This window comes from Salmo salar, chromosome 14 (assembly GCF_965601325.2).
Source record: "Salmo salar chromosome 14, fSalSal1, whole genome shotgun sequence".
In the NCBI taxonomy this organism is placed as follows: domain Eukaryota; kingdom Metazoa; phylum Chordata; class Actinopteri; order Salmoniformes; family Salmonidae; genus Salmo; species Salmo salar.
In genome coordinates this window covers 18793889-18817515 of record NC_138304.1, presented here as the reverse complement: position 1 = coordinate 18817515, position 23627 = coordinate 18793889, and the positions used below count along the sequence as shown (strand labels likewise).

The 23627-nt window shown below is 44.9% G+C and overlaps 1 protein-coding gene across 2 annotated transcripts in view; it reads right to left on the bottom strand.

Annotated features, from left to right (window-relative positions):
* The window catches only part of LOC106568853 (glypican-5), a 203903-nt gene that overhangs the window by 71372 nt on the left and 108904 nt on the right, over positions 1-23627 (bottom strand). For both annotated transcript variants that reach the window (XM_082960825.1, XM_082960826.1), the window contains one exon: positions 15424-15544. In XM_082960825.1, coding sequence (XP_082816951.1) covers positions 15424-15544 — 121 coding nt within the window. The remainder of the gene's footprint in view (positions 1-15423; positions 15545-23627) is intronic.

Genomic DNA, 23627 nt, shown 5'->3' with positions numbered 1-23627 from the left:
ATGCTTAGCTTTAGCCCTTAGATCTCATGCCAAGCGTCAGCAGCACCTACAACATGGGATCTGTTCTGCTCTACTCTGTTCTGTTCCAACATGTTTCTCCCTGCTCCTGTTCTTGGCATAACAGACAATGCTCCAGTTGTTCTGATCTTGACTCAAGTTGGCTGTGGACACGGTTTACTGTTCCTTGCTGTTATGTATGCAGCCTTCTCCATCACTACGTCCCAAATGGCACCCTGTTCCCGATGTGGCGTACTTGACCAGGGCCCATAGGGCTGTGGTAAAAAGGAGTGGTCTATACAGGGAATAGGGTTTCATTTGGGACGCAGGCCATGTAGAGCACAGGGCAAAGCAATGTTAGCAGAGTGTTATGAGTGAATCAGTTGTGAGGATGTTGTGAGATGGAAAGAGATACAGCACGGTCAGAGCTGCAGGGGTGGGTGTGTTCATGTGTCTGATCACAGTGACTCACTTGCTATGATGTGTTTGTACTTTTTAGATCTTGGCCGTGGGTTTGGCTCTTGGTTCGCAAACTGTTTTAATGAATATTACATAAATGTTAAACGCGTTACTAACACGTGGCGATCTTCTGCGTGGACTCTTAACTATCAGTGCAAGCCAACCCACTGGGCAAAGACGTCCGTTCAACATCTAGCTTTGAATTACATTTGGTTGAGTTGTCAACTAACGTGAATTCAATGTGAAATCAACAAAAAAAATTGACCATGTCATTGGATTTAGGTTAAAAGATTAAATGCCCTTACGTTGATGACTTTTTGCAAATCTATGAGATGACGTGGAAACCACGTTAATTCAATCAGTTTTTGCCCAGTGGGAAGATTTAATCCCATATGATCCACAAGCTGAAGGACATGAAGCCTTTTTAGAGTATTGAGACAGCTAGGGATGTGACGATTATGGAATTAGGTGGAATGATTCATTGTCATGCAAATGGTAAAGGTTATTGTAATAATTGTAATTTTTGTTGAAAGATGTCTTGATCTGGTAATGCATCATAATGCATCTTTGAACATTTGCTAGGACATACCTAATATACGATAATTGTGCCAGTCTTAGACAGCCAGTGTATGTATCTAGGGCCAGTCTATGACATGGCAGAGTGGACATAATCGCTTTTATATGCAGTAAAAGTTGCTTGTCCTGTTGCTCTGCACACCACCACGGCTACCATGACGACCAACACATAGAGGAGGGAAAGAGAATGGTGGGAAGAGAGGAGAGAGAGAGATAAGGAGAAGAGGAGAAGAAAAGGAGGAGAGGAGAACAGAAAAGAAGGGCCCAAAGGGGGGTGAGAGAGGGAAGAAGAGTGGAAACAAAAAACATGTCAGTCTGTCTCTCTCCCCCCAGTAGAAATACCCTGGCATCCGAGGACAAATCAGGTATTTAGTCTCATAAGGGCTTTCAATTTAGCGCTAACACCTCACAAATATGCAATATATTCTCATTCACTCTCCACCCCCCCACCCCCCCCTCTCCATCTCTCTTTTCTTCAAAAACATTCTTTAGTCTGAGATGAACAGGCAGCTCCGGAGAAATGCATGTGTGTGTGTGTGTGTGTGAGAGTGTGTTTATCCTATTCAGACTGAAGACTGCGTTGCCAGGAGTTACCAATCCCCTTCTTAAGAAGAGTTTACATGGTGAGAGGAGGGGACTGACAGAGAAAGATGCTGACTCGATGTGTGTGTGTGTGTGTGTGTGTGTGTGTGTGTGTGTGTGTGTGTGTGTGTGTGTGTGTGTGTGTGTGTGTGTGTGTGGGGGGGGGGGGGGGGGGTCTGTGTGGGTATTTGTGGGGGTGTGTGGGGGTGTGTGTGTGTGCACGTGCTTGTGTGTGTGTGTGCTTGTGTGTATGTATGCTAACGCAAGTGTGTGTGTGTGTGTGTGTGTGTGTGTGTGTGTGTGTGTGTGTGTGTGTGTGTGTGTGTGTGTGTGTGTGTGTGTGTGTGTGTAAATCACTCTAAAGCACCCCAGCAGGGGGCTAAAGACACACATTCCAGTTTTTTATGAGAAACGGGCAGAGAATATTGATATTGTGACCAGGCTCAGCGGGTAGCAGGGCAAAGCAGGCCGTACTTCACACAGTGAGGGTAGAGAACAGCAGTGGGAGGGGTTTCCCACCCCACATCACAGGGACAATGGCAGAGCAGGGAGTCAGGCTGTAGTTCTACAGACATCCTAAAGTCATGACTGGTATTTCAACAGTGATCTGAACTTCCCACATAAAGTGGTGTGTGTGTGTGTGTGTGTGTGTGTGTGTGTGTGTGTGTGTGTGTGTGTGTGTGTGTGTGTGTGTGTGTGTGTGTGTGTGTGTGTGTGTGTGTGGGGATGCACAACTACAGTTGAAGTCGGAAGTTTACATACACTAACGGTTGGAGTCAATTAAACTCGTTTTTCAACCACTCCACAAATTTCTTGTTAACAAACTATAGTTTTGGCAACTCGGTTAGGACATCTACTTTGTGCATGACACAAGTAATTGTTCCAACAATTATTTACAGACAGATTATTTCACTTATAATTCCCTGTATCACAATTCCAGTGGGTCAGAAGTGTACATACACTAAGTTGACTGTACCTTTAAACAGCTTGGAAAATTCCAGAAAAATATGTCATGGTTTTCAAAGTTTCTGATAGGCTAACTTACATAATTTGAGTCAATTGGAGGTGTACCTGTGGATGTATTTCAAGGCCTACCTTCAAACTCAGTGCCTCTTTGCTTGATATCATGGAAAAATTAAAAGAAATCAGCCAAGACTTCAGAAAAAAAATAAAAGACCTCCACAAGTCTGGTTCATCCTTGGGAGCAATTTCCAAATGCCTGAAGGTACCACGTTCATCTGTACAAACAATAGTAGGCAAGTATAAACACCATGGGACCACGCAGCCGTCATACCGCTCAGGAAGGAGACACGTTCTGTCTCCTAGAGAGGAACGTACTTTGGTGCGAAATGTGCAAATCAATCCCAGAACAACAGCGAAGGACCTTGTGAAGATGCTGGAGGAAACCGGTACAAAAGTATCTATATCCGCAGTAAAACGAGCCCTATATCGACATAACCTGAAAGGCCGCTCAGCAAGGAAGAAGCCACTGCTCCAAAACCACCATAAAAAAGCCAGACTACAGTTTGCAAATGCACATGGGGACAAAGATCATACTTTTTGGAGAAATGTCCTCTGGTCTGATGAAACAAAAATAAAACTGTTTGGCCATATTGACCATCGTTATGTTTGGAGGAAAAATGGGGAGGCTTGCAAGCCTAAGAACACCATCCCAACCGTGAAGCATGGGGGTGGCAGCATCATGTTGTGGGGGTGCTTTGCTGCAGGAGGGACTGATGCACTTCACAAAATAGATGGCATCATGAGGAGGAAAATTATGTGGATAGATTGAAGCAACATCGCAAGACATCAGTCAGGAAGTTAATGCTTGGTCGCAAATGGGTCTTCCAAATGGACAATGACCCCAAGCATACTTCCAAAGTTGTGGCAAAATGGCTTAAGGACAACAAAGTCAAGGTATTGGAGTGGCCATCACAAAGCCCTGACCTCAATCCTATAGAATATTTGTGGACAGAACAGAAAAAGCGTGTATGAGCAAGGAGGCCTATAAACCTGACTCCGTTACACCAGCTCTGTCAGGAGGAATGGGCCAAAATTCACTCAACTTATTGTGGGAAGCTTGTGGAAGGCTACCCGAAACGTGTGACCCAAGTTAAACAATTTAAAGGCAATGCTACCAAATACTAATTGAGTGTATGTAAACTTCTGACCCACTGGGAATGTGATGAAAGAAATAAAAGCTGAAATAAATAATTCTCTCTACTATTATTGACTTTTCACATTCTTAAAATAAAGTGGTGATCCTAACTGACCTAAGACAGGGAATTGTTACTAGGATTAAATGACAGGAATTGTGAAACTGAGTTTAAATGTGGCTAATGTGTATGTAAACTTCCAACTTCAACTGTAGCTCTCACAGTCTCACATCAGAATTACACATTCATCCATGTTTCTCAAACATCCAATTGTCAAAGTCGTTGCAAACGTCAAATTTCAAAGTGTTTAAGGTTAAGTTTAGGCATTAAGTCAACATTTTTAAGGTTAGGGTTAAGGTTTGGGAAAGGCTTAAAACAAAAATCTCAAAAAAAACTTTCTATCGCTGGATTAAATCTAATTACACACACACACACATACAGACAGAGGCAGATGCTTAGCCCATCCGCTATCCTCGTCCACAACGCTCTAGCAAAACTGAAACGTACTTGAAGGTTTACAGCGCTCACTGTTGCCCCTAGGGGCCGGTATCCACGTCACCTCCCGGAGTCCTCAAAAAAGGATGGACGTCGAATACTGACTTTTGTGTATGTGTATGTGAGTATGTGACAAGACCGCCCTGACAACTTCAGCACCATCACCTCATCAGGCGCAGGGAATGACCCGGTTTGGCCCGCCAAAGAAACAAGTGAAAGAAAGGGTAGAAGGAAAGAAGGATAAAAAGGGAAAAAGTGACAATAATAATCACTAAGAAAGTCTGCAGAAGTCCTTTTTTCCCTGGCTTCCTCTCTTCCCTCATCTATTCTCACATTCTCTCCATTTTCTCAAGGACAGATTCTATTGCCCTGACGCCACCGTCTCCATGATAAAAAAAGAAAAGTGTGTGAGTGTAGTGTGTGTGTGTGTGTGTGTGTGTGTGTGTGTGTGTGTGTGTGTGTGTGTGTGTGTGTGTGTGTGTGTGTGTGTGTGTGTGTGTGTGTGTGTGTGTGTGTAAGCCTGACCAAAGAGAGAGACGGCCAACAGAATCATATTTTCCATGCGTGTGTGGGCGTGGGTGTGTGTAATTAGATTTAATGTTGGCTCAGTGGATTAATGCTATGTAATACACTCGAATATGGCCAGGGGGCCACCAGGGACAATTTAACACTGCTACAGTAGAAAGACTTGGAGCAGGGGCAGTATATCAAGCGATCAGTTCCCCCCTGTCCAAGTTCTTATTCATTGTTATCTAAAAAGGCTAAACTGATCCTAAATCTGCACTGCTACTCTGAGACGTTAGATACATACGACCCCAGAGGATAGAAGGAAGCTGTGGATGATTTAGGTAGCCATGGTAGTATGAGGCCCACATTGGGATTTAGACAAAGGGATACTTCGGGATTTTGGCAATGAGGCCCTTTATCTACTTCCCTAGAGTCAGATAAACTTGTGGATACCATTTGTATGTCTCTGTGTCCAGTACGAAGGAAGTTTGAGGTAGTTTTGTGAGCCAATGCTAACTAGCGTTAGCACAATGACTGGGCGTCTATGGGTATCTGCATGCTAGCAGATAAAGGGCCTTGTTGTCAAAATCCCGAAGTATCCCTGTTAATAATACATGCACTGCTCTCTGCTGCTGTCCGCAGCAGGCTATAGATTTCAGGCCGGACTTCAAACAGAGAGATGGTATTCCCTGAGGCCGGGATTCCAAGGGGCCCCTGACATGGAATACTGCCGGGCGGTCACTGAGGGGGTGACGAAGGGACAGGGGGTTTATGGTTGCCCCTCTGGGTGTCTTCTATTCAGACCCTAGGGGCAGGCTGGGAATATGAAGAGGAGCTGGCTCTCTGCTTTTATCTCTACGCTTTTTAATGAGGCTTGAGCTTGTGTGTGTGAACTTTGCTAGCTCGCATGATGAGTAAGCTTGCCTGACACCTGAAGACTTGCACAGGTGACCTTGGTTTGAACCCTGGTCGGGTGCGTGTTAGTGTGTATCTATCTCTCTCTCTCCAATCTCTCTATCCCTTTCTATGATGTCTAAGTGGCATTTAATAAGCACCGATAGTGAACCTCACACTAGAACAAACCGCTTATATACTGAACAAAAATATAAATGCAACATGTAAAGTGTTGGTCCCATGTTTCATGAGCTGAAATAAAAGATCCCAGAAATGTTCCAGGTGCACAAAAACCTTATTTCTCTCAAATGTTGTGAACAAATGTGTTTACATCCCTGTTAGTGAGCATTTCTCCTTTGCCAAGATAATCCATCCACCTGACAGGTGTGACATATCAAGAAGCTGATTAAACAGCATGATCAATACACAGGTGCACTTTGTGCTGAGGACAATAAAAAGCCACTCTAAAATGTCCAGTTTTTCAGAGGGGCTGGGTTAAATGCGGAAGACACATTTCAGTAAAATGCATTCAGTTGTACAATTGACTAGGTATTCCCTTCTCACTCTCTCTCACAGATGTCTCAAGATTTGAGGGAGGTGGAGATGACACAATACAATACTGCCTATATTTTTTATATGGAGTGTTGACGCCCTCACTGCTATTTGCCTATTCATGATCCCAAAACCCACACAAGCCTCTCTTGGCTTCAATACACACTGCCTACCTGCTGCTGCTCTGAGCAACAGAATATTAACTTTATGAAAATAGAATAAAATATTGGCACATGCCACTGGTTCAGGTGTTGGAACAGACAAATAACAGAAAGAAAAGAAGTAGGACTCTAATATACTCCCACTGAGGTTTATTAAAACACACAACACGTCGACAGTGGATAAAAACGGGAGTGAAACATTGTCTGTTTTTGTGTGTCTCCAATAACCCACTGGGACAGTACATCACAGATGCAGATATTTCTCGGAGACCTTTGAACTCCCGGTGCCAGTGAATGTCTAATATGATCCACTATGGGGCTGCAGTGTTTCAGGAGCACCAGTTCTACTGTAAAGGCTAGCTCAATCATCAAATGGAAAGAATCTGTCCCTCCCTTCGACTGACTGCCAGCTCAACTAACGTTACAGTCTATTTGTCACATCTCGGGCCTCAAGGCATTTGGGGTTTACTATAATACAATGTTTAATAACAATACGATCATTTACGGTGGTGGAGGCTTTTGTTCAGTCAGGGTGACCTACCGTAGGGTTAACAGTGTTTAGCCTATATGCAGTATTCAGTCTGCTGTACAGAAATACAACCCAAAACGATGGTGGTATTGCAAGCATCATACTCCAATCAGAACTGCTATATGTAACTTTCAGTTTAGTTACCCTGATAAACTGACTGGCTGATAAATAGGTCTTTTCTTTCTGTACTGAAATGTGTGCTATATATTGTGGACCTAGAAGCTAAGAAGTGAATGAGCCATCATAAGTCAATAGACAGGAGATCCAATTTTGAGGAGACCCAACAGACAGTAGACCAGGCCAGTAGTCTACTAATCATTCATATAGCTAACAGACCTCTCCCTTTCTTGTCCAAGCCTTGGAGTCGATACACAGACCTATCCCATCCTTTCATCCCAGTCCATCACACTAAGCACTGCTTTCATCAACCTCGCTCATCACCAGACTGTGTGTGTGTGTGTGTGTGTGTGTGTGTGTGTGTGTGTGTGTGTGTGTGTGTGTGTGTGTGTGTGTGTGTGTGTTCCACTTCCCAATGAAGTGTACTGACGACAGGCAGGGAGGGAGACACACTGACATGGTAATGCTGCTATAGGGAGACACATTGACATGGTAATGCTGCTATAGGGAGACACATTGACATAGTAATGCTGCTATAGGGAGACACATTGACATGGTAATGCTGCTATAGGGAGACACATTGACATGGTAATGCTGCTATAGGGAGACACATTGACATGGTAATGCTGCTATAGGGAGACACATTGACATGGTAATGATGCTATAGGGAGACACATTGACATGGTAATGCTGCTATAGGGAGACACATTGACATGGTAATGCTGCTATAGGGAGACACATTGACATGGTAATGCTGCTATAGGGAGACACACTGACATGGTAATGCTGCTATATGGAGTCACATTGACATGGTAATGCTGCTATAGGGAGACACATTGACATGGTAATGCTGCTATAGGGAGACACATTGACATGGTAATGCTGCTATAGGGAGACACATTGATATGGTAATGCTGCTATAGGGAGACACATTGACATAGTAATGCTGCTATAGGGAGACACATTGACATGGTAATGCTGCTATAGGGAGACACATTGACATAGTAATGCTGCTATAGGGAGATATACAGAGCAGTGTGAATGCATCTCCGCCCAAAAACAGCTGGGCTGGTGGCCTGCAATCAGAACCCTCTTCCAGAGACATTAGCTGGATTTACTGAGTGGAGGGGAGAGGAAAGGGAGAGAGAGGGAGATGATCTTCAGAGAGAGAGAGAGAGAGAGAGAGAAGGGAGAGGGGGATGATCCTCAGAGAGAGAAGGAGAGAAAGAGAAAGGAGGGCTGGAACGGGCGAGGCATTTAATGGACCTTTTTATGTGGGGTCAGAGGATTAGAAGGCACAGTGCTTGCCTCCGCGGACGCTCCTCTGAGAAAGTGAAGAGAAAGTGAATGACAGAGTGTGTGTAATAGTGTGTGTGTGCGTGCGTGCGTGTGTGTGTGTGTGTGCGTGTGGGTTTCCTACCCATATAAAACCCCATAGTACCTTACAGTCCAACCTCAATGTCGGTGCCAGTGTAACACCAAGCTCTTGTATGGAGTATGTCGGAGTGTGTATCAGTACCCTGGGTGTAAACAGTGCCAACAGTGCCCCCTGTGATGCCAGCTGATGGCAACTCAGTGGGCTCTAATAGGAGAATGTCATGTGGAGGTCTGGAGGTTCCATACACTGTCACTTCACAGCGCCACTCTGTACAATCCTCTTAGCAACATACACAGCCCTACAGGTTGCCTTATGATAATTACTTACACATCTCAGATATGTGTGCGTGCGTGTGCGTGCAGGCGTGCACGTGCGTGTGTGCACCCTCATTTGTGTGTGTTCGCATGTGTCTCTCCTGTGACGTGTGAGGGAGTGAGTGTGTGTTTCTATGTGTGTGCGTGCGTAAATGAGTGTGTGAGTGTGTCCGTGCCTAAGCATGTGTGTTTATCCATGCTGAGTGAATCCTGGAAAGTGGCTATGGGCAGATTAAACAGTTTGCCACTGGGCAGATTAAACAGGGTGACCCTGCCTGTGCTCTTATCTGGAGTAAACACTGAAGCCCAGCCTCTTGTTCTCTCTCTCTCTCTTTCTCTCTCTCTCTCTCTCTCTCTCTCTCTCTCTCTCTCAGTCTTCCCCCCCCTCTCTCTCTCTCTCTCTCTCTCTCGCGTGCTCAATGTATCTCTCTCTCTCTCTTTCTCAGTCTTTCCCTCTCAAGGGGGCTTTATTGGCATGGGAAACACATGTTTACATTGCCAAAGCAAGTGAAATAGATAATAAACAAAAGTGAAATAAACAATAACAAATGTACAGTAAACATTACATTTCAAATGTCATTATGGCTATATACAGTGTTGTAACGATGTACAAAAGGGAAAATAAATAAACATAAATATGGCTTGTATTTATGATGGTGTTTGTTCTTCACTGGTTGCGCTTTTCTTGTGGCAACAGGTTACAAGTCTTGCTGCTGTGATGGTACACTGTGGTATTTCATCCAATATATATGGGAGTTTATCAAAATAGTTCGTTTTTTTCAAATTCTTTGTGGATCTGTGTAATCTGAGAGAAATATGTGTCTCTAATATGGTCATACATTTATCAGGTTAGGAAGTGCAGCTCAGTTTCCACCTCATTTTGTGGGCAGTGTGCACATCTCTCTCTCTCTCTCTCTCTCTCTCTCTCTCTCTCTCTCTCTCTCTCTCTCTCTCTCTCCTCTCTCTCTCTCTCTCTCTCACACACACACACACACACACACACACTAGGAGAATCAAGGAAGAATTTCTTTAATCTCTTTAAATGTCAACAGCATCGTGGCTCTATCATGGGCTGCCATGGCAATGACCTCTCGCCACCCCAGAATGCATTGCTTCTAACATTCCAAAACCAGCAGAAGAAAAACACATCTGAGTGAGTATTATCCAGTCTGAAGCTACTTCTGAAGCCAAAGTAAAAGACATTAATCTCTGGGTCATTTTGTTATATAAAGCCAAGTAAATAAGTATACTAAGCTACCAAGCTGCTAGGACAGAACAGACCTGGCGGCACCTTCAATTAGCACTGAAGTGGGAAGTCAGATGTGTGAAAACCCAAATGCAGAGGTCTTTGAAGCCCCAATGGCTTATCCCTGTCCAGAGGTCATTACAATACAGTACCCCATGGATATTAAAAATAACACTGCACGGAATAAGTACAAAAAAGCTCCTTAAAGACAATCCAGAGACACTATTTGCTGACTGCTACAAAGAGGGGAACAGACCATCCCCACAGAGCTACAAGAGCACACACCCCTACGTCAAGAGAGAGGGTATTGGCCCAGGGTGGAAACTCAGAATACTAAACATTGAGGAAAGTGAAACAACCTCTGTCAACGTGTACACGTCTGGGACAGTAATGGTGCAGGGCATCCTCATGCTGTTCCAGCAGGACTTTTACGGGATCAAAGAGAGAGCACAGCAGGAAAAGATCTCTCTCTGTGATGACTCCCCCATCCTGAGTGAGTCTGATCACGCCTCTTCAAACTGTCCTGGAGACGAGGATAGTCACCCCCCCAGGACTGAACACACCCAGGTCCCACAACTGCACTGCTTCTCCATCATTGAGAGGGATACATTCAGAGAGCTGGAGAGAGACATGGTGGAGCTCAGAGAGCTTGTCCACAAAATCCAGACAGAACAAACCCACAAAACAGACCAGCACAACAACACCCCCCACACAAGACCCGGAGGGCAGAAGGTGGAGATGGACGGCTGTCTGATTGAGATTGTGCACCTCATTGACTCAAATGGCAAATACATTCAAGAGGATAAACTTTTTCCCAAACACAATGTGGCTAAACTCTGGTGCCCAAACACCAGGCATGCCCTGGAGCTGTTGTCAGAGGGCAGACTAAGGTGCCCCAACCACATCATATTCACACAGGCATAAATGACCTGAGGGCCCAGCAGGAAAGGGTGGCAACAGCACTCAAGGTAGTGATTTAAAAAGCTTTGTCAACTTTCTTCAACGCACAAGTGGTTATCTCCACCCTGCTACTACAAAAATACTTTCACCCTGCCACCACACAGTGGGTGAATGCAAGCCTTTTGCGAGACTGTGCCTCAAAACCTAATGAATACCTGGCTCACCACTCTACCCTGGACTTGAACAGCCTTTATGACCAGGTCCACCTCTACAAGGCAGCAATCCCAACTTTTGACAGGACCCTGAAGGACGTCACCCTCAACCGTAGCCCCAGCACCTCACACAGGAGCAACAGAGTAACAGACACCCCGCCCAGACCAGCGAGACACCCTCCCAGACCTGCAAGACCCCCTCCTGAAGGACCTGCACCGAGAGAACCCACGCCAAGAGGACCTACACCAGCCACACCCCAACCAGCTAAGAGCACCCCAAGCAAACCCTGGCCACACCCTATATAGGCCCCCCCACATCAGACATATGCCCCTTCTGCCATTCACATGCCCCACGCCCCTGCGGAAAGGACCTCAACATGACAGCAGGACATTTGCCCAGGCTGTGAGCAGAGCAACAGGAATCATGAGGGGCATCAAAGCCAAAGGAACTGAGTAATATTAAGAAACGCTATAGATGGAATCAAAGTAGTGTAGAAATCTAGCAAAAAAAGAATTAGGCAACAACAAATTCAATCCCTTTTAGACAAAATCCTGGACAAAACGTTTCACTTTAATAGTGAAGGTTTAACTTGGCAGTAGAACACCTAAACAGTATATCTGACCTCTCAGCTTCCCTATCAATTCTATAAATGTCAAGCAGACAACCTAACAAAATGAACAACAATGACAAATGGTTTGATGAAGAATGCAAAAACCTAAGAAAGAAATTGAGAAACCTATCCAACCAAAAACATAGAGACCCAGAAAACCTGAGTCTACGCCTTCACTATGGTGAATCACTAAAACAATACAGAAATACAGAAATCTAACCACTTCTGGGAAAATTGGAAAACTCTAAACAAACAACAACACAAAGAGTTATCAATCCAAAATGGAGATGTATGGATAATCCACTTCTCCAATCTTTTTGGCTCTATAACAAAGAACAAACACCAAAAACATATACATGATCAAATACAAATCTTACAATCAACTATTAAAGACTACCAGAACACACTGGATTGTCCAATTACATTGAATGAACTACAGGACAAAATACAAACTCTCTAACCCCAAAAGGCTTGTGGGGTTGATGGTATCCTAAATGAAATGATAAAATATACAGACCACAAATTCCAATTGGCTATACTTAAACTCTTTAACATCATCCTCAGCTCTGGCATGTTCCCCAATATTTGGAAACAAGGACTGATCTCCCTAATCCACAAAAGTGGAGACAAATTTGACCCCAATAACTACCGTGGGATATGCATCAACAGCAACCTTGGGAAAATCCTCTGCATTATCATTAACAGCAGACTCGTACATTTCCTCAGGGAAAACAATGTACTGAGCAAATGTCAAATTGGCTTTTTACCAAATTACGGTACGACAGACCACGTATTCACCCTGCACACCCTAACTGACAAACAAACAAACCAAAACAAGGGCAAAGTCTTGTCATGCTTTGTTGGTTTAAAAAAAGCTTTCGACTCAATTTGCCATGAGGGTCTGCTATACAAATTGATGGAAAGTGGTGTTGGGGGAAAAACATACGATATTATAAAATCCATGTACACAAACAACAAGTGTGTGGTTAAAATTGCCAAAAAACACACATTTCTTTCCACAGGGCTGTGGGGTGGGACAGGGATGCAGCTTAAGGCTCACCCTCTTCAACATATATATCAACGAATTGGCGAGGGCACTAGAACAGTCTGCAGCACCCGGCCTCACCCTACTAGAATCAGAAGTCAAATGTCTACTGTTTGCTGATGACCTGGTGCTTCTGTCACCAACCAAAGAGGGCCTGGAGGGCCTAAAGCACCTAGATCTTTTGCACAGATTATGTCAGACCTGGGCCCTGACAGTAAATCTCAGTAAGACAAAAAAGGTCTGGTTGCCAGGACCACAAATACAAATTCCATCTAGACACTGTTGCCCTAGAGCACACAGAAAAACTAGACAATGTAAAACACCAAATAATGCATGCAGAGCAGAATTAGGCCGATACCCGCTAATTATCAAAATCCAGAAAACAGACGTTAAATTCTACAACCACCTAAAAGGAAGCGATTCCCAAACCTTCCATAACCACCTAAGCAAGCTGGTCCTGGGGCTCTGTTCACAAACACAAACACACCCCACAGGGCCCCATGACAGCAACACAATTAGACTCAACCAAATCATGAGAAAACAAAAAGATAATTACTTGACATATTGGAAAGAATTTACAAAAAAACTGAGCAAACTAGAATGCTATTTGGCCCTAAACAGAGAGTACACAGTGGCAGAATACCTGACCACTATGACTGACCCAAACTTAAGGAAATCTTTGACTACAGTATGTACAGACTCAGTGAGCATGGCCTTGCTATTGAGAAAGAAGACAGGCTATGTGCACACTGCCCACAAAATTAGGTGGAAATTGAGCTGCACTTCCTAACCTCCTGCCAAATGTATGACCATTTTAGAGACACATATTTCCTCAGATTACACAGACCCACAAAGAATTTGAAAACAAATCAAATTTGGATAAACTCCCATATCTATTGGATGAAATACCATACTGTGCAATCACAGCAGCAATATTTGTGACATGTTTCCACAAGAAAAGGGCAACCAGTGAAGAACAAACACAATTGTCAATACAACTTATATTTATGTTTATTTATTTTCCCTTTTGTCCTTTAACTATTTGTACATCATTACAACACTGCATATAGGCATAATATGACATTTGAAATGTCTTGTGTAATGTTTACTGTTATTTTTTTATTGTTTATTTCACTTTTGTTCATTATCTATTTCACTTGCTTTGGCAATGTAAACATATGTTTCCCAAAGCCTCTTAAATTGAAATTGAATTGAGAGAGTGAGCGAGAGAGAGAGTGAGATACAGGCACAGAGAGTGAGAGAAAAGAGAGGGTCATAAAACAAACGAAGAGAGAGAGAGGGACAGTGATAGAAGGAGAATGAGAAAGGAGGGGACAACATGAGCGAGGGAGAGAGAGATAAAAGGAGAGAGATAGGCAGTGTGTGTACTATCTGAGGGTATCGAATGCCGGGGCCACAAAAGGCCTGGCGGGCAGCGGCGCAACAGAATCTGTCCCGTTTGTCCCCTCAAATGGCCCCTAGGGACCCCTGGGTAATGGGTCCTTTATGCCGGGGCCTTTTCAGGACCTAATCCTCATCTACATAACAACAGTGTCACTTGGAAGCTGCGCTGTGTCATCTCCGCCTGGCTGTCACTCACTGCTGACCTTTTGCTCTCTGAGTGTCGCTCTCTCCCGATGTCTGGCTCGCTCTCTCTCTCTGCCGTTCATTCTCTCTCTCTCTCTCTCTCTGTCTATCTTTCCGTCTCCCTCCTTTATCGTTTGCTCCCAAAACAATGTTGGTTTAAGAGAGAAACACGGCAAACCGGAGGTCAGCTAACAAAATACGACGCCTCAGACGCCATGTCACGGTGTGTTCAATAATCCCATAACAGAATCAAACGTACTATAAAACGGGCTACAGTATAACCAGAACCATCCAATAGGACCAAACCATTTTCTCCAGTTTTACCTATAGGTTGTAGCATCTGTATGATGTTTCACACGTTCCTCCGCTCCTCTTCAACAACTGCCCTGAGGTTAGATTTACAGCACAGTAACGGTAGGAATCTGCTCTGCTCTCACTGATGGAACACACTGTTGTAGGAGACATGGGTCCACCTCCAATAATCTCGCCCCACTTCCACAGAACGAAGGTTTGTTCTGTAGATATCACTAGGGGATTAGTTACGCGCTGTACCTTTAGAGAGCGTACAGTCTACACGCATGCTAGCACAACACACCCAACACACAACAAAAAATATGTTCCTTTACACATGTATATCTAATACCCATCGTCTCACATGGGAAATGAATGACAAGAGTATAAACCCGTTGAGCATTAACCGACTTCACCTTTGCCTGGTCCCAGATCTGTTTGTGCTGTATGTGACTATAGCTAGCTCGGCAGTGTGTTAGTGGAACCGTGGTAACGGCGTGAGGCTGGAGGGAGGGCCTACCTGGTCCCAGATCTGTTTGTGCTGTATGTGACTATAGCTAGCTCGGCAGTGTGTTAGTGGAACCGTGGTAACGGCGTGAGGCTGGAGGGAGGGCCTACCTGGTCCCAGATCTGTTTGTGCTGTATGTGACTATAGCTAGCTCGGCAGTGTGTTAGTGGAACCGTGGTAACGGCGTGAGGCTGGAGGGAGGGCCTACCTGGTCCCAGATCTGTTTGTGCTGTATGTGACTATAGCTAGCTCGGCAGTGTGTTAGTGGAACCGTGGTAACGGCGTGAGGCTGGAGGGAGGGCCTACCTGGTTGAAGCGCTCCAGCCTCTCCTTCACCACGGCCAGTTCGGGGTTTGGGCTGCGAACTTTGACCTCTGGGTTCTGCTTCTGGGCCTGGAGACCGTTCCCGACCACTCTGCCTGTATAACTGGAGAGAGAGAGAGAGAGCGAGAGAGAGGGAGAGAGAGGATGGAGGGGACAGAGGGAGAGGGAGAGAGAGAGAAAGAGAGAGGGACTTAATTGATCGTTCGCTTGTTGAACGTGTGCAATAAAAACAGCGACATTGCATCACATTACAATTGGGATTATATGTCTACAAACATCCAACCCTCATTCAATATGCATCAAAACCCAAACATTCAAAGTGCATAACACTGTAGAATAAATGATCATGTCTCCGCTATATTATTCATGACATTCTCCAGCTTAGCCCTTCAAGTCTGTTTTAAAATCTAAAGTAGAACAAAAGCACTTTGGATCCACTCAAAGTGATGAGGACAGTTTGTCCAGCACATTGTCAGCAACCCTGCCTTCTCAGAGAAGCCCATCCTAAATCACTATACATTACAGGAGAGGTGCTGGTACTGTCCTGTATGAGCAGTTCTTTGCTCTTTTGACGACTGAAGGAGAGGTACTGGAAGTGCTGTGTGTGTGTGTGTGTGTGTGTGTGTGTGTGTGTGTGTGTGTGTGTGTGTGTGTGTGTGTGTGTGTGTGTGTGTGTGTGTGTGTGTGTGTGTGTGTGTGTGTGTGTGTGTGTGTGTGTGTGTGTGTGTGTGTGTGTGTGTGTCTCCTCATGGCTGCGATTCAGCAGGCTGCAGGTGGAGCGATCCAAAACAACTTAACAGGGTTATGGGGGTTTGGGTAGAGAATCTCCCATATGTGCTGGCATCAAATCAAATGATGTTTTTCTTCAAGTTCCGGTTGTGTGTATAGAGTATGGGTGAGTTCACCTAAGATGTACTCCAAAATAAAAGCCTATTATCACGGTGAACTGAATTATGGCTGGTTTGTGATCTGTGACGTCTTGTTAAAGTGTATCTATACCTCCTCTTCCTCTAGATGGAACAGCACTTCACCGAGTCGCAATAGAAGTATTAAACCTCCCCTAGCGCCACCTCTCTCTTCTCTTCATCTCTCCTCAGAGTGGTTTGCATTGCTAATGCTCTAACTCTCTCTCTCGCTTTCTCTCCCCCTCTGTTACCCTCTCCTTGCATCGCTCTCTCCTCCCCCTCTGTCTCTCTCTCTAATTGCACCTGCAGGTCCTGAAGCCTGTCTGACTTATCCCTACTTCCCCTGACATCAATTATGAATTGAAAAGACAAATGCCTTTCCATTGCTTGGGTTGAAAGGTAAAGAGAGTGTCAGGCTGGGCTATGACTTGGTTGGGTGAGGGGGTGGGAGTATTGGCTGGGGAGGGGGTGGGAGTATTGACAGGGTTGTATTCTGATAGAGAAAGCTAAGTTAACAGGAATATTTTAGAGTGTAGAATAGGGTATCAATGAGAGTGATGGGATGGGATGTATGTGTGTGTGTGTGTGTGTGTGTGTGTGTGTGTGTGTGTGTGTGTGTGTGTGTGTGTGTGTGTGTGTGTGTGTGTGTGTGTGTGTGTGTGTGTGTGTGTGTGTGTGTGTGTGGCGCGTGTGTGTGTGAATTCAGGGCTTGAAACTGAATATCATATGGCAGAGTTGGGTCACGGCGTGAAAGTTACCAGGAGTGACTGCCCCTCAGCCTTATAGTTTTTAAACTTTTGTAGGCTTTTTGAATGGTCTTCAATGGACAAAAAAACATAATTAAAGATAAGTTCACATAAAGTCCTATCTTATCTCATCTTATCTTCTACAGTATATTACATGGCCAGTCCATCAGATTCATCTCAACATCTGCCAGCTATAGTTTATATAACTGAGTATTACAGTACTAGTGAAGAGAGGGAGATGCCTTTATGTATGTCAGAGCGTGAATGGGCAATTGTATGAGAGAATCAGTGTGTGTGTGTGTGTGTGCTTGCGTGCGTGCGTGCGTGGGCGGCTTGTGATCATGTTTGTGAGGTCAGACGGTTCAGGCCATTGACACATCTAATTGAGCAAACAATTTGATTTAGCTCCTCTCCCCCTTCCTCCCTCCTTCTTTTCCCATTCACCCCTCTTGCATTTCACCACGAACACAGGAACACGCGCATACACACACACAAGTTTGACACTCTAAAGCTCTCCATCTCGATTAGCTAACACACGTCTCCAATTCAATTAGGCTTGCTAAACGCAACAAAACAATCTCAGTGGACAACGGTTGGGTGGAGTAAGTGTGTGTGTGTGTGTGTGTGTGTGTGTGTGTGTGTGTGTGTGTGTGTGTGTGTGTGTGTGTGTGTGTGTGTGTGTGCTGTATCATAGACTATATTTGCATACAGACTTAAAGGCCTTATTGATCTAACCGTAACGTCCACACACACACACACACACACACACACACACACACACACACACACACACACACACACACACACACACACACACACACACACACACACACACACACACACACACACACACACACACACACACACACACACACACACCACTCACTAATGATGTCTTTCTGGCCATACCCTGCCCCTGGACCTCTCAACTACTGAGCCGTGTAAGCGTCAAGCTATAGCCTCAGGCCAAGACATTCACCCACACGCACTACCACCACACACACATTTCACTAATGATGGCGCTGCTGTAAAGTCTATAAGCTAACAGGGAGACCCAGAGGCCATGGCTGGAGGAAAGAGTGAAATGTGGCTTCGCGGAACCTGGGGCGCACACACACACACACACACACACACACACACACACACACACACACACACACACACAACACACACACACACACACAACATGGAGGGAGGAAAAAACGCTGAAACACTGAAGGGCACTGAGGTCTTGAAATGGAGGGTTCCTTTAGCGTTGTTTGGGTCTACTTCCTAGTAGATGACGCCTGTCAACTCTTACTGTCACCCTGGCAACGAGTGTGGAGAGTTGTTGAAAATGAGTGTGGAGGGTTGTTGAAAATGAGTGTGGAGGGTTGTTGAAAACGAGTGTGGAGTGTTGTTGACCATGTCCCCATTTAAACACACACACACACAATTCTTCTCCATTCTCCTCTGGCACTCGCCACAGCACTAAACTCTGGTCACTATGATATATGACTATTAAGATTTTAAGGAGCCCAGAGGAATACATGGGTTTAGAAGTCCTGAGTGAGAGAGATGGAGAGGAGAGGGAAAGACTGAGAAAGAAAGAGAGAGAGAGAGAGAGAGAGAGAGAGAGAGAGAGAGAGAGAGAGAGAGAGAGAGAGAGAGAGAGAGAGCTTATAAGGGTTTATGAGGAGGTTGGACATGTTGAAATACTCTGGTCTGAAATGAAGTCTTTGTTTAGGAAAGGCCACACTGTTCTCACACACTGATAACTGAACCACACTCACAGCGACTTCCATTAAACAAATGAAGTTAGTCACTAATGGTGAAGAGACACTCAGACAAGTATTTAATAAACAAAGATCCCCAGACTGGCCTGTAATAACACAGTAAACACACACATACACACACGCATACAGTCCACACACACACACACACACACACACACACACACACACACACACACACACACTCTTTCAGACGCACTCAGTCAAATATTTAAAAAAATGCCAAATCCCGTACACAAACACATGCACTTATAATGACAATACAGCTTAGAATGTGAGTACTTCAAAGACCCCACTGTTCCAGTTAAAGTGTTCTGGGACGTTTAATAGAGGAGAGAGGTGGGGAAGGAGAGGGGGAAGGAGAAGAGGGAGAGCTGCCAGAGGTCATGCGTAGGCGAGCCTGAACAAGGTGCTCTCTCTCTCTCTCTCTCTCTCCCTCTCTCTCTCTCATTCTGCTCTCTCTCCTAGTCTCTCTCTGGGGCTACGTTGGGTCAAAGAGGCCTAAAGCATACCGAAGAGGGGCTGGGATGGACCCACAGAATCCTAGCCCTCATCACTAACATGTGTTAGATCTTGGGCTGAACCCAGAGTTTTCGTGGAGCTCCATACCAAAGCTGGGCTGTGGCGGGACTTGGGTTGGACCAGGGTCGGGTTCAAAGAATTTCAACACCACATGCCCTATCAGGGTTTTGGCTGCTATAATGTAGATTCTGTGATAGCAGCAGCAGCAGTGTAAGGCCAATTGACAACAATGCACAAGCAAAGCTTAATTCCACTCAATGACTCTAGCGCTTTAGCTGGAAACAAACAAACAAACACTTGAGACTGGATGAAATGGGGGATAGAGCAAGTTCCGGCATGCTGTGTGCAGTGGCGACGATCTCCGCTAGACCACGGTCTATTGGCTGAGAGTGGGCCGAGTTCAGCTTTAATCTGTTTCTATCGGCCAATCAGATACGCTCCGGTCAGCCAACAGCTAGCATGACCACCACGACCACGTCCAACACATAAACATACAAACAAACAAACAAAAATTGTAGGCTGTTTCCACGGCACCACATAACTTAGGCCTAACGCTTCAATGGCGATCTAGGTTTAAAGTGATGTTTATACTGTGAGTGGGTTGCACTGTGACGATATGAAGAAATACACCCATGTCTAGCTATTCCCTATCTCATTCTTACTTTCCCCTTTACATTGGAGTCAATTAGCAGATGCTTAAAGGAGCAATTCATCGGCTCAGGGATTTTTATTTCTTTATTTTATTACATTTTTTTGAACCTTTATTTAACTAGGCAAGCCAGTTAAGAACAAATTCGTATTTACAATGACGGCCTACCACTGGCCAAACCCGGACGATGCTGGGCCAATTGTGCGCCGCCCTATGGGATACAGCTTGTCGATTTCAACCAGTGACCTTACGGTTACTGGCCTAATGCTCTTAACGGCTAGGCTACCTGCCGCACCCATTCGTGATGTATAATGGCAATGAGGGGGCAAGAGGGATGACAAAGGAATGGAGGAATGTAGTGATGGATGGATGTCACTGAAAATGGAACCTAAAATTGACCCAAACAGAAAATGTGTCTTCTAAAGCCAAATGGCCAATGGTGATGCTAGCCTAGCACCTAGCCTCCAGCTAGCATAGCACCTACTAGCACCCAGCCTCTAGCTAGCCTAGAACCTAGTCTCTAGCTAGACTAACACCCATCCTCTAGCTAGCCTAGAACCTAGCCTCTAGCTAGCCTAGCACCCAGCCTCTAGCTAGCCTAGCACCCAGCCTCTAGCTAGCCTAGCACCCAGCCTCTAGCTAGCCTAGCACCCAGCCTCTAGCTAGCCTAGCACTGCTACTCACTCAACTAGACAGGGCCACCCTGGCATTATATTTCAAGAGGACCCTTGCTCCCCGTGAGAAGTACAGAACCTAGCCTCTAGCTAGCCTAGCACCCAGCCTCTAGCTAGCCTAGCACTGCTACTCACTCAACTAGACAGGGCCACCCTGGCATTATATTTCAAGAGGACCCTTGCTCCCCGTGAGAAGTACAGAACCAAGCCAGCACAGGTGCCTAGCCCCAGGTGAAACACATAACCCAGCCAGGAGACAGAGACAGAAGCTGCAGAGAAAAGCTGTGGGACAAAAGAAGTGTAACTGTAGTCAGGTGGACCCTGTGGACATGGGGGTGTGAGTTGAGGGGGTCGAGGGGGTGGGAGAGAGGTTGACCAGATCAGGCAACATTCCAGGCACTGTAGTTATAACCAATACCATCCAATCATCAACAAGAACTACCCTGACCCCCAGACAGTCCTCTACAAGAGAATACAGTATGACAACGCAAGTATAGCAAGAACCCTATGTAATGAGGATGGCCCCTAGCTTACTGTACATCACCGAAGACTCCTGTAATAGCTGATAATAGAGATAATACGAGCATAGATAATAATCAAATAAAATGTGATCCAGCTGAGAGACATGTAACAGTACTGCTACGTAGCAGGGTAACAGCATAGATCCCAGCAAACAGTGAACGTTCCTACAACGTCAGGTAACATTCCAATGATATCTGACATCAGGATTAGGAGCTATCGCATTGAGGCCGTCAGTTCTCCTGAGGATACAGTGTTAGGAGCTTGTCGTCATTCTGTCCGGGGATTCTGTTCTTGTCTGGAGTGATAACATGACATGTCTGCTGTGTCCCGGGCTGTCTCTATCTCTGACTCATCAGTCACCGGGTAGACTGACTTCAGCCCCACAGGGACAGTGGCCAGCAGCAGTACTAAAGGGTACAGGACAGTTCTATAATGCTGATTAGATTTGCTAAATAGTTCAATGGGAAAGCAGGAAGGGGTAGGAGGTGAGACAATTGTTGAACCAGTTTCAAATGTTCCAAACACACCGTTGCAGCTCTCCCAGGGCCTAACGTCTGCCTCCAATTTCAGCAGGGAGGGGTAGGGTTGAGCTAAATGGGGTGAGAAGAGGAAAGACAAGGAGAGATAAGGAGAGATGAAGGTAGACGTAGGAGACGAGAGGCAGACGGGGTAAGAGGGTGGGGCATGGGGAGTGATGGAGAGTGTGGACTCATGGGTAGAAAGATGGCATGCTGACTTTACATGCCCCCAAAGGCTGCTGGGACAAGGAGGAATTCCTGAGACTTCTGGTGGCAGTGGTACATGTCCCATGTGGTTACGGCTGTGTGGTAAAGGGAGTGAGGGAGGAGAGATGGAAAGAGAGACGGAGAGAGACAAGGAGAGAAGGGAACCAACCAAGAAATAGATTTTAAAAAATACAGCCAGAGAGATTAATGACTGATTAATCACAAATAATTATGAACACACACCTTTTTCTGAGGCTGTAATTACCTTGTCTCTATATCAAGTCTGATAACCTGCAATTAGTCCTATTATATACACCTGTAATTCTTTCCTTTTATTTATCTCTCTCTTTCCCTCCCTCTCTCTCTCTCCGCATGCTAGATGTGTCTGCTATAGCTCAGCTCTCATCATTAATGCCAATTAACACATTCTCTGTGGGCTACACTCTTTCCCCCTTTCTCTCTCTCTCTCTCTTTCTCTCTCTCTCTCTCCCTCTCTCTCTCTCTCTCGCTCTCTCTCTCTTTCTCTCTCTCTCTCTTTCTCTCTCTCTTTTCTCTCTCTTTCCCTCTCTCTCTCTTTTTCTCTCTCTCTCTCTCCCTCTCTCGCTCTCCCTCTCTCTCTCTCGTTCTCCCTCTCTCTCTCTCTTACTTTCTCTAAATTCAATTTCAATTTCAATGTAAAGGCTTTATTGGCATGGGAAACATATGTTAACATTGCCAAAGCAAATTAAGTAGATAATAAACAAAAGTGAAATAAACAATACAAGTTAACAGTAAACATTACACTCACAGAAGTTCCAAAAGAATAAAGACATTTCAAATGTCATATTATGACTATATGCAGTGTTGTAATGATGTGCAAATAGTTTAAGTACAAAAGGGAAAATAAATAAACATAAATATGGGTTGTATTTACAATGGTGTTTGTTCTTCACTGGTTGCCCTTTTCTTGTGGCAACAGGTCACAAATATTGATGCTGTGACGGCACACTGTGGTATTTCCCCCAGTAGAACAACATTTTATTTTTAAATTCTTTGTGGATCTGTGTAATCTGAGGGAAATATGTGTCTCTAATATGGTCATACATTTGGCAGGAAGTTAGGAAGTGCAGCTCAGTCTCCATCTCATTTTGCACATAGTCTGTCTTCTCTTGAGACTGCCTATGGCGGCCTTTCTCAATAGCAAGGCTATGCTCGCTGAGTCTGTACATAGTCAAAGCTTTCCTTAACTTTGGGTCAGTCAAAGTAGTCAGGTATTCTGCCACTGTGTACTCTCTGTTTAGTTGCAAATAGCATTCTAGTTTGCTCTGTTTTTTTGTTAATTCTTTCCAATGTGTCAAGTATTTATCTTTTTGTTTTCTCATTATTTGGTTGTGTCTAATTGTGTTGCTGACATGGGGCTCTGTGGGGTCTGTTTGTGCTTGTGAACAGAATTCTGCATGCAGAGTCTCAATTTGGTATTTGTCCCATTTTGTAAATTCTTGGTTGGTGAGCGGACCCCAGACCTCACAACCATAAAGGGCAATGGGTTCTATAACTGATTCAAGTATGTTTAACCAGATCCTAATTGGCATGTCGAATTTTATGTTCCTTTTGATGGCATAGAAGGCCCTTGTTGCCTTGTCTCTCAGTTCATTCACAGCTTTGTGGAAGTTACCTGTGGCGCTGATGTTT